Here is a 12,558-nt window from a genome sequence, read left to right as displayed (position 1 = left end):
CTGGATGTGTGTTTAGGATTTATCCACCACACATTAAACTCACTCGGGTTAAACTTTGGTTCCTCACATGTTTTCTGGTCTCGTGTGTGTGTGTGTGTGTGGACGTCACTTTCCTCTTTGTTGTCAGGTGTGGTTTTCTCAGTATGTGTGTGAGGGCACTGAGACTCAAAACACAACATCTGAAACCCTTTTAACTGGTTGGATCATTTTATTGATGTTTTAGTAATACAAGCCTCTAGAGATTATATTTCAAATAAAGCATTTTATTGGCGTTTTCTTTTGTTTTATTATTATTTACTGTTAATGCAAAAGGCAAAGATGTGCTTTATGTACCTTGACCAGATGCAAGTGGTCTGTAAAGCAACATTCATGAACTTGATAAAATTGTTATAAAACATTTATAACTTTACTTATGGCCCCTTTCATATACAATGTAATATTTCATGTGCCATTTCACATAAATATTTAACACATATAGTTCTTATACTGTATAACATGTATGACGGTGGTTCTTGGTCAAATACGTAAAGAAATAATGTCATTTGAACTTACATAGATATGCTCTCCTACATATGGAGAATTACCCATCAGCCACCATTCACACAAGTGTTACTCTCCTACTTTAGCACAGTGCAAATTCAGTCATCAAGCTCATTATTTTCCACTGATTTCTGTAGCTGTATAATCAACCACTTTGTGGTTTTGGTTATATTTACTTCATGATCAGTTTCATCACAGACATGACAATGGTTTTATTTCTTGATACCGGTCGAACATAAACTCAAATTGCCAATGGTGTCATGTCACGTGGTTCACAGCAGAGGCTTTAATTTCCTGCTGAACTTTAAAAAGTGTTCTGATTTAGAACGAGCAAATGTGTAGAGTCTCACGCGGACTGTCCTCGTGCACAGATTGGTAACGGTTATAGAGACGTCAGCGTTCCTGTCAACGCTTTTCTGAAGTAGGACAGCTCAAGATATTGTACCGACCAGAATCACTGGATATTCTAATAACTATCAGACATAAGCCTCAGTATTATTGGAATTAACATATGTTATTACATTTACTGAATAATGTTTAAAAATACTTTAAATATTTCATATATTAACGCATCCTCTGGATTTAGGAAGGATTGTGAAACGCCACATTAAATATATCTGGAGATACGATGAGTTTCCTCAACAAGGGGAACTGTTAACTAAGGAAAATTTGGACGATAAAATAAAATACTTTTGAAATTATTTCCGTCCCAGGTCGAAAATGTAATATCTTTGTCTGTCTCCTGTCTGATCTATTTACTTTCTATTCATCCAGACGATATCCGAACTGCAAAAGGACGGCTTTCTGCGCATGCGTATCTAGTCCAGTATGAGGGCGGCTCATTAACATTAAAGCATTAACAAAAAGCCACGTGGACATTGTCGACTGTTAATTTACCCTTCAAAAGCAGGAACTGTTTTTTATTTTACAGTGTGGGACAGGTTGGTCAAGGCCTGTGTTTATTTATGACACACAGCATCGTATAATTTCCCAGGTGTAAACTTGTGCTGTTTCAACCAGAACAACCACCACATCAAAACACAGTTCTTTTGAATTTAAATTTTAATTAATGTCTGACCACTTCGAAGGTTCATAAGGCTTTATTGTCATTTCAGTTATATACAAGTGCACAGCAAAAATGAAACAATGTTCCTCCAGGACCATGCTGCAAGACAAAACAAGTGAAACAGACAACATACTACACGAGTGCAAACAATACAATACAGTGCAATAATGTTACACAATAAATGCAGGACAGGACCAATACACAATGAACAGACAGTGCCTTTATTTTGACCAGTACAGTACTGAGAATATGTAAAGTGGGTTGTGCACAGGAGTCAGTGACATGCTGTACTGAACATAGCAGTCACCGGTAGCAGCCAGAACAGTTCAGAGCACAGTGCTGATTCAGTCCAGCACTCTATTTGTTTGTAACTGGAGTTAGCCAGAGTTCAGGAGTCCGATGGCTTCTGGGAAGAAGCTGCTGCACTGTCTAGAGGTGAGGGACCGGATGCTGTGGTACCTATTACCAGACGGCGAAAGGTTGAACAGTTTGTGTGAGCGGAGTGTGGGGTCTTCCACGTTGCTGGGAGCTTTTCGGATGCAACGTGTTGTGTAGATGTCTGTGATGGAGGACAGAGAGACCCCAATGATCTTCTCAGCTGTTCTCACTATTCTCTGAAGGGTCTTGTGGTCAAAGATGGTGCAGTTCCCATACCAGGTAGTGATGCAGTGATACAGAAAGAGGAGGAGGTCCACCTCCCAGTCTTTCTCGTGCGGCAAACAAAACGTTCTCAGCTTGGACTTTAAGGTTTGGTGAAATCTTTCTAAAGCACCCTGGGATTCAGGAAGGGAGGCGCTAGATATGCTAGATAAGGAGATGTTTATTTTGTAGAGGGGTGATGTCAGGAGATGACAACATAATAAAAATAACATATTGGGGCAGTGGGAGCTCAGTGGTTAATGTGCTTGAGTTGTAGTTAGAAAGCTGCTGGTTCAAGCCCCACCACTGCCAGGTTCCCAGTGTTGGGCTCTTGAAGAAGGCCCATAAACCTCAATTGCTTAATTTGTACTCAGCTGTCTAGTCATCACAGTTTGGTCCTTGTTCAAGTCTCTCTGATCCTTACACTTGTAAATGTTTCCTGCTTCCAACACATGGACATAAAGATCTGACTGTTCACTGGCTGTCTAATATACCCACCCCAGTTCCTCCTGAATTTACTGTGCTGGGATGATGCATCTGAGCATCAGTGCCACTACATCCTACAGCAGGGATGAGTGATCTTACCCTCACAGAGCTGGTGTGGCTGCTGGTGTTCATTCTAACAATCACCTGATGACCTGTCTCAGGTAAGTCCAAGCTATTATGATCTTTGTAGTGACCTCACTACCCAGTGAACAGTTTCACATTAAAGCTGAGGAGAGTCAGTGTGAAGTAATGTGTAAAACACTAATCTGTGGTCTCGTTGTTGATTACTTAAAATCTAGAGTCTGATATAAAATACACTTAGTGTTTCTTTGGCTGCAGAATATCTCATCCAACATCAGTGCAATGATAATGCAGACAATTTATTCGATTTTTTAATTTAGTTAACAAAATAAGAACATAAAAGCAGTAAACCAGTCCAACAAAGTAAAAGATCACCAATATAAATGAGAATATTCTAACATTGGAATAAATGACACACAATAGTAACATGTGCTTAAAAGTGAAAACATTACTGCACGATGCTTCATATAAACTGGTGGTCAGCTGGCAGTAAGTTAGCAGAGTTCAAACATTCAATCTCACATGTGAAATGACTTCAAGCAAACAGAACAATGTCCTTCCATCTTCAGTATTTTACATTAGACTCTCACTCCTCTGAGACTGCATTCTGGCTTCTGGTTTCAGTCAGAGCTGTAGAAAAAACATTAAACACAGAATTCAAAGTGTAGGTGTTAGAAAACTCCCCCTGGTGTTATTGGATTATCATTTAATAAATGTTTATTGCAGTCTTGGTCTTGTAGTTCAGAGAAGGAAAAAAAGCATGTCTTGTCTCCAACGCAAGCAACATGTCAACATTGCCAATGATTGTGGGGAGAAAAGCAGTATTTTATTAAATCAGCATATAAAATAGTTTTAAATGTCTGTATACAAAAATATAAACTATGTATAAAACTTCTAAGTTGTTGGTGGTTGCGGTTCCCATGGTAACCTGCAATGTTTTGTTTTCATTGATCTCTCTGCTCTGTCGTGACTGTGTGTTGTTTGGCTCTAGTTAGTGTGTGTATTTACACTCATGTTTCTTTTAGTATTTGCTGTCTTGCCTAAAGTAACATTTTCTGGTTCCAGTCACTGTTCTATTCTCTCTTGTTTTTAACTACTGGTTTCATGACCATGTGCTGCTTTTATAAACCATGATTTTTATAGATTACATATGACAGACACTTTACTGTCATGTGTCCTGCTTGTCTTAGCAGTATTAAGAGTCATGACAGAGTGGTGAAAGTCATAAAAACACAGAGAAGAAAGACGAACCTTACAATGCGCTTTCAGATTCAAACAAATGTAAGATTGGCTCCTCTTTTCTTCCAGTGTGTGTAATGTGTGAGTCTAAGAGGAAGAGTTCTTACCGTGAGCTCTGTAGCATTTGACCCCCAGCACGATGGACACTAGCAGATATGGAGAGACTGCCAGTAGACTACTGAGCAGACTGAGGATGGAGAATGGAGCTTCTGAATGGGACAGAGCTGATAACACACACACACACACACACACACACACACACACACACACAGAATTAATCACAGCTGAAGAGCTACAGTGCTTCTGTGACACTGGGGAGCATTGAGGGTGATGGATGGGATACCAACATTTATTTTAAACACAGATGAAAACAAGAACAGCTACAAATGAGAAGCGACATGAAGAAACATGAAATTGATCATAATGGAATGGAATGATAAAAAAAATACAATTAGGAGTGTGACACTAACATGAAACACAAATACCATGTAGTGTAACTGTAATTACAGTACAGCTAATTTCCTTGTGCCCAGTAAACACAATACATGGAGTGTGCATTAAGCTGCTGACTAAAAATAGTTTACATTATTTAAATCAATAATTTAAATTAATACAATAGACATTAAATTAATATGTAACAATGATTTTGCCATGTACAGTGAGGATAACAATGTTACTGCTCTTTGATGTTGTTGGTCTGTCATTTCGTGCTCCTCTACACTGGAACTGATCCCCATTATCTACAGCATCTCCACTGATGGTGAGAGTGTCTCTGTTTAAAGTGTAAAACACAGACTGAGACACTGTAGTCCACTGACTCTGAACTTTCTTCTATTTATATCAGATTTGTTTATAATCTGATGAATTCAGTTGTTTTTCACTTTATTTGAGTGTCCAAGTTCATATCTGTAGATGTTAATCTGAGAAGTCACTGAACATGTAACAGGTATAATACATACCATCTTAGCATACTCAACAAGCTGTTATAGACATGCTGTTAACATTCTGTAGCTGGATTTTAACTGGACTTTGAGATGGGGTTCGGTCAGGATTACAGTCCTACTCATTCACATGTGAGTGTTTCTCTACTCAATATTGGTGTCCAATTAGACTGCACAGACAGAACCAGCTCAGGCTCCATTGTAGAAATCACACAGTACTTAAATTCTGCTTTTATGTTCACCTCTCAATAAGATCATGTGTTGGAATCTTATAAAACCTACTAAAACTGAACACTGGCTGCTGGTCACTGAGAAGTACACGTCTCTCTGCTCCAGACTATGTGAGGTCACTGTGTACTCTCTTCTTCAACACAGAAGGGGACGCTATTAGTGAGATCAGGTCTTGTAGTGCAGGGGGGAAACAAATGCCTTTAAAGTAGGGGTGTCAAAATAAAAGTCCTGTAGGACCACAGTACAGCCCTGTTCAGTGTTTCACCTGCTCTAACAGAGCTGATTTGTTGTTATAAATGTTGTGCATCACTTTTAAGATCCATTATAAGTTTGTAATGATATAGTAACACTAAAATAACAAGAAAAGAAGTAAGTTTGCATTTCAGTTACAGTACCAAGTAGTGTAACTGTAATTACAGTACAGGTCTACTACCATGCAGTGTAACTGTAATTACAATATATAACTAATACAATGTAGTGTAACTGTAATTACTGTACATCTTCAATTTCATTATTGCCTAGTAAACACAACACATGGAGTGTGTATTATGCTACTGAATACAAATAGTGTAAATTATTTAACAAACAATAATTTAAGTTAATAAAATAGACATTAAATTCATGAAATGACAGTAATCTTACTGTATACAGTGAGGGTAACAATGTTACTGTACTGTGATGTTCTTGATCTGTAATATCGTTCTCCTCTACACCGGTACTCATCCCCATTAACTACAGCATCTCCACTGATGGTGAGAGTGTCTCTGTGTACAGTGTAAAACACAGACTGAGACACTGTAGTCCACTGACTCTGAGCTTTCTTCTTATACCACTGATATTTCCACCAATAATAAACCTGAACCCCACACTTCAGAGTGACTGACTCTCCAGTGAACACAGGACTCTGAGGCTCCACAGTCAGTGTAGTTGTGGGTAAATCTGTGGAAAGAGATGGAGAACACTGCATGTTACAGCTGACTGACCCCCAGTGTCTTCCTGGAGTCAATTTGTATTTACATATATTATAACAAACAGGTTCGACCCATGATATTGCATTCTAATCTGTTAATCACTCTGTTTTGTGGAGAATATCTGGAGATTATGTGGGATCTGATTGTGATTTGGAAGGTAAAACGTGAACCCATGACTGTGAGTAACTTAATTATTCCATCTAGTACCACCTTGGACACTTTGTCCAGTAATGTGACATTTGTAATTAGGACTGAGATGCTCTTTTATGTCACTTAAACACTTTTGTAACAGCAGAGTAAAAGCACAGTTATAGTTTCCATTTTGCCCTGCACAAGAAACAGAATACATGTGGACTCAGTGTGTATTATGTTACTGACTACCAAGAGTTTATTTGAACAAAAGAGTTTAAATTTGTCACATGCGCGTTCCCCGTTTCCCTAGCAACCGAGTCACTTCCAGGTTGTTGTTGGTCTCCATGGTTCCGTGTCTCCTCCCCTTTGTGTCCAGCTGTTCCGAGTTTGTCTCTGATTACATTCCTGTGTGAAGCCCGTTCCTACTTTTGTTTAGTTGTATGTCGTTTGTTCTGGACCCTGTGTGTTTAGTTATATGTCGTTTGTTCTGGCCCCTGTGTGTTTAGTTATATGTCGTTTGTTCTGGCGCCCGTGTGTTTAGTTATATGTCGTTTGTTCTAGCGCCTGTGTGTTTAGTTATATGTCGTTTGTTCTGGCGCCTGTGTGTTTAGTTATATGTCGTTTGTTCTGGCGCCTGTGTGTTTAGTTATATGTCGTTTGTTCTGGCTCCTGTGTGTTTAGTTATATGTCGTTTGTTCTGGCGCCTGTGTGTTTAGTTATATGTCTTTTGTTCTAGCCACTGTGTGTTTAGTTATATGTCGTTTGTTCTGGCCCCTGTTTGTCTCTCATTAGATCTCATTTGTTCCTGCTCGTATGTAGTTTGTATATTCCTGTTTAATCTCGCATCCTCGCCCTGCGTTCATGTTTAGTTTCCCTCTCTGTCTGTTGTTTTCCTTGTTTAGTTCTCTGCTGTTCCCTCATCTGTAATATTTTGAACTTTAGAACTTTAGTTAACGTTATTTTGTCTAACTTAGTCTTGCCCTCACCGTATTAGTCTGTTATTGTTCTGTTAGCCTGTTCCTCTTATGTTTGTGTGTTTATTCTTTGTTCTAGTCAGTATTGTTAGTCTGTGTCTGTTAATAAACACATTGTTTTTCTATCCCCTCCGTCCCTTATATTATGGCTTCGCTGGTTAGTTCAGTTTCGCATAACATCCAACGCATCGGCACTTCGCAAGTGTGTTCACTCTCCACCCCTTCAGCATTACAAATATATGAAATAAATCACCTTGAGCAAGTCCAGCTTGAACAAATGACATCAGCACTATAAACATAAAAAGAGGAACATATGAATATGAACAATGAAATAATTAATTTATTAAAGAAAACATGATGGCAAAACATTGCAGACACAGTTAAAAAAAGTATGTATAACTGTTCATTTAACCACAAACATCATAACATCCTGTTTATTACTTTAACAAGTATACTGTCTAAACTCTGCTTCAAATGGAGTGGGGAAACTTTGCCGTTTTTACAATTCCTCCTAATTAAACAAAAGTGAACGAAATTAAACTGTCGTGATAAAACATGTTTAGAGAGCTTTAGAGCGCTGAAGTTTTTGAACACAAGGGAGCGACAGTGATTTATGTTTCTGAGGAGAGTGGCGTGTGCTGTGGTATGAGCAGATCCACTACTGCTGTGTCACAGTTCCTGTCACGAATGGCCACCCTCCTCCCGTGCCTGATGTCACGGTTTCCCTGTCTTCCAGCTCTCCCTGGTTCCATGCCTTAGTTTCGTTTTCTCCACCCCTGTCTGTTCCTCTATTCCACTCCTTGTTTTAGCTGTTCCCGCGTATCTGTTTTGTGTCTGATTGTCTTGCTTATTTAAGCCCTGTGGTTTGGTCTTCTGCTTGTTGGTCTATGGTAAGTTACGTCTCTCTGTCAGGTTTGCCGCTGTTGTCATTGCTTTTCTGTGTAGTCCAGCCGTGTGTTATATTACTCTCAGCACCCCTTAGCCTCTGTTTATTTTACCGTTCGTGTTTCCTCATTTAATAAACCGCCTCCTGCATTTTGCATTCTACCTCTCGCCTTGTTCTTGTTGGAAGCGTAACAGTTCCACAGTGTCTGTTATTTATGGACATCCTATCCAGCATTCTCTAAGTGTTTAGAGGGTTTATGAAGAATGAACACACACTGTGTAACGTGGAGCGATAGAGAGCTGGACGCAGACGATGAGAAGAGCGAGATTTATTAAGGGCAAATCCAGAATCTGGGTCAGTAAGACAGTCCAGGGTCATAGCACCAATACGAACAGATCCTGGAAATGTATTAAACAAAAAGGAAAACATGAAAATCGGAAAATAAATCAACAGGCAAACGGAGAGAAAACAGGGTACAGATACACAGACAACAAGGCAAAGTGGTCAAAATTATCCTCAAATGAAACGCGTTTTATTTGTAAAATTTGTTTTGGACGCTTTTGCACCACAACATTTTTCACTACGCTGTAAAATCTGCGCCAAAAACCATCTAAAAACGCCGCATTTTACACCGTTTATATGTCAGTTGAAAAGCCGTAAAAAGCGTCGTTTTAAGGGCTCTAAATGTTTTGGCGTGCTTACAACGGCGTTTAAAACACTATTTTATTGTATGATGAGCTCTGCCTATTGGGTTCGACAGCCAATAGACGAACGCGTTCACTCACGAACAAGGTCATACCAGACCAGTTCACTACAGATCTTAATCGGCTGCTGAACCAGTGCTCATTGAGTAATGTGTGAGCATCTAGTAATGTAAAATCACCTAAAAAGAGTGACAATGAGAATTAAGTCCATCACAGCTATGTCAGAGCGTGAAACTGCTGTAGTTGGACTGCACAGGACACACAGTCAACAAACCAGACACAATAAAGCTGCTGCTGACAGTCTAATTAGTAAAATCTCCAGCCCAGTCTTTCAGTCTCTTCAGGAGGGTGAGGGCTCATACAGGTGAGGTATTTGTTTTCAAGCACAGCAGGAGTGTCTCTGACTTGCAGGTGACTCCACTGTGGTAGGGACTAACCTGACCAAGAACACACATGAACAGCACATAGAATGGGAGACAAACAGAAAAACAAATGAGCTCACACCAAACAATCTTTAAAAAAATCCAGTGTAATGTTTTATAACTCAGAAGAACAGACAAGCCAAATGGACTAGAATGAATGGGGAAAGGACATTGTATATAGATTCTCTCAACAAACGTCTCAAAGCCTGTGCCAATAATTAAATATTAAGATGATCAGTGTCATATAGATAATTACAATTCAGATTTTATTCCTCTTAAAATCTATATAGTTTTTAAAGAACAAGGCTATTTCTTACTAGCCATCTTCTAACCTGGGGATAACCCCTTCCATTCAGTTTTAACCAGAACAAAAGTCTGAAGTCAGCAGTTGCTATAACAACACTACCCGCACCTCTGATAGCTAGCTAGGCAACAAGCTCGACTGGCTTTCAGTCTAGTGCTAGAAGCAACTCATGACTGACCAACTACAGCTATCTTTGGGTGAGCTTTATTTTGCAGCCATTTATCAGTTAGCTAGTTGTGTCTGGTTAGTATTTTTACGAATGAACACATATGTAAATCCCCAAAATAAACAAACTTGAACACTGGTTCATCAGCCGATTAAAATCTGTAGTGAACTGATCTGGTTTTTGTAGCGTATTTTACAGCATAGTGAAAAATAGCACCATATTTTTCCATACAAAATGTTTGGCTTTCCATAGACAACGGCTTAGTACAAACACAATGAGCAGATAACGGCTAGAACAACGACCAGCAATACACTGAGGAAAACACTGGGTTTAAAAACACGACCTAACAAGGTAGAAACAAGGAACAGGGGAAAGTAATGAAGGACAGAGAACTAAACGAGGAGCTAAACTAACGAAACCAAAACCGGGATGAACTGTTTTTCTCCATCTCCCCATTTCTGCTGAAAAAGAATATAGTGGAGTTGTGTATGCACGTTCTCTCTGCTACTACAACAGATTCATGTGGTAATGGGCCTTTTGTTAGGGGGGTAGGCGTTGGTCTTAAGGGTAATAATGTTTGTCTTGGTCATTTCCTGTTGATCGTCACCTTCCTTTATTGTTTACTTCTGTTACATTTTTTTGAGATTGCCGTATTTTTACCCAGTTTGTCTGTTAAAATGTTAATATACACAGTATGTTACATTCTATCACACCGTTATACTTATTAATTTACCCCAACACACAAAACAGCCCAAGCAGTGGATGTTATCTGCTGATTTTCTATAGGGTTTGTTTGTAGGCTCTACTTGACTGTTTCAACACCACACAGCATGTAGGTTTTCCCACTCATATCTGTGGTCATTCTTTGGATTTGTTGTATTCTACTGACTTCTCAATTCCTAAATTATGTTGGTATGATCCAAATCTCAAATATACAGATTGTCCAGTTTCTATAGTGATAGTGATGTCATGGCTGTCAACCCCGTCCAGGTAGTTATGAATCTTGGGGTTCTTCTTCACCCCACACTTTCACTTGAACTTCATATTAGAGCCCTCACTAAATCTGTTTATTTCTCCTCCAAAACTCTACTCCATGGTTTCAATAGCTCTTGTGTTGAGCATTGTAATCCTCTCTTGACTGGTCTTACTGTAAAAACTCTGACAAACACATATGCTAGAGTCGTAAGCGTCCATATCACTTCCGTGTTTCATCAGCTACACTGATGTGTAGAAGTACACTGGTAACTGGTCTGTTCCCATATTGAGTACAAACATGTACAAGAACTTCTCCTCCTGCTCTCCAGCCCAGTACATCAAACAGAGCCCTTTCCATAATACATCTGGATACAGTGAGAACACCTGAGCACATGGAAGTGAAACTCTGATCCTCCCTTCTGAGGAAACTACACAACTAACCCACATAATCTCATCAGTCAGGATCCTCAGCCTGCACATTACCAACTTCATACAGCACCTCTGACTCTAATGAAGACATAAAGAGAACATTTACTCACAGAGCACCACAGGGAGTGGACTGAGCTCCATACTGTCCCAGTAATGACGGACTAAGGACTGACTCTGTGTGTTAAAGGCTCAATGCTTCCTGTATTCTGAGAATTAAAGTGTGTTATTATAATGAGGTTATTTTAAGTGTCTTGACTGTCTGTGGTGTGAGTACTAGATATAGTGAGGCCAAGTCCTGTGTTCTCTAGTCAGAGCACACTTCTGAGAAAGAGAGAAATAGAGGGAAATATACATAGACAGAGAGAAGAGGAGTAGAGAGAGTGAGTGAGAGAGAGAGAGAGAGAGAGAGAGAGAACAGGCCATGGTTTCCATTTTATATTAAGTGTCTCTACTGTGTGGTGTGTATGTAGGACACAGTGAGGCCAACTATTCATCATAATTATTATAATATTATTCATTTGAACTCATTTATTTAATGTAAATGTGTTGAATACACATTTCCAGGACCTCCATGCTGGGGGAGGGAACAGGAGGCAGCGCTGATCCACTTCTCTCCCCTGGAGCAGTTTGTCCTGCTCCAGCACACAAGGGTAGCAGTCAGAGGAAGAGCACTAGAGAATTCCTCAGGGTGTCTCACAGGGACAGACACACGTGTTCTAGTATCAAGCCCTCATCACTCAGACACCACAGTAAGATGATCACACTCTAAACACTTTAACACCAGATCCATGCAAACTCAACACAAAGTTTGTGGAGAGTAGAACAGAGAATGTGCAGGTGAAAGAAGAGAGAATTATGTCTGATTCTGCACACTTTAAATGAATATTATTAAACACCACTGAGTATCAGTAACATGAAGTAGAGAGCAGGTCACTATTTATCAGCTCTAACAGTCCATAACACCCACCACCCTGCACTTCCTGCCTCTGCTACACAGCTGAAATAGAACAAAAACCACAACACTCACCTCCCTCTGATCTTATGCCTCCATTTATGTTATTTCTGTATGTGCGTGTGTGTGTATGTGTGTGTGTGCGAGTGTGTACGGGTGTGTGTGTGTGTGTGTGTGTGTGTGTGTGAGTGTGTGTGTATATATGTTTGTGTGTGTGTGTGTGTGTGTATATATGTTTGTGTGTGTGTGTGTGTGTGTGTGTGTGTGTGTGTGTGATAATCAGGCCTTCTCTCATCACTGTAAGTAGTTACATTGCCATATATGGACACTGTTTGTTTCTGTACTCCAGCACACTAAATGTAAAATCAATCCACCATAACTGTTACCGTGCAGAACCTCGAGCGTATTTGCATCTACACT

The 12,558-nt window shown here is 39.6% G+C and overlaps 1 protein-coding gene across 1 annotated transcript in view; it reads right to left on the bottom strand.

Moving 5' to 3' along the window:
• Positions 1-3,042: 3,042 nt before the first annotated feature.
• The window catches only part of LOC145653021 (uncharacterized), a 36,575-nt gene continuing 27,059 nt past the window's right edge, over positions 3,043-12,558 (bottom strand). The window contains exons 6-7 of the mRNA XM_081704895.1: positions 4,159-4,260; positions 3,043-3,442 (exon numbers count right to left, since the gene is read on the bottom strand). Of these exons, the coding sequence (XP_081561021.1) occupies positions 3,399-3,442; positions 4,159-4,260 (146 nt within the window). The 3' untranslated portion in view covers positions 3,043-3,398. The remainder of the gene's footprint in view (positions 3,443-4,158; positions 4,261-12,558) is intronic.

Source organism: Electrophorus electricus, chromosome 21 (assembly GCF_041902795.1).
Source record: "Electrophorus electricus isolate QZ-2024a chromosome 21, ASM4190279v1, whole genome shotgun sequence".
Lineage (NCBI taxonomy): Eukaryota > Metazoa > Chordata > Actinopteri > Gymnotiformes > Gymnotidae > Electrophorus > Electrophorus electricus.
This window is presented reverse-complemented; position numbering and strand designations above follow the sequence as displayed.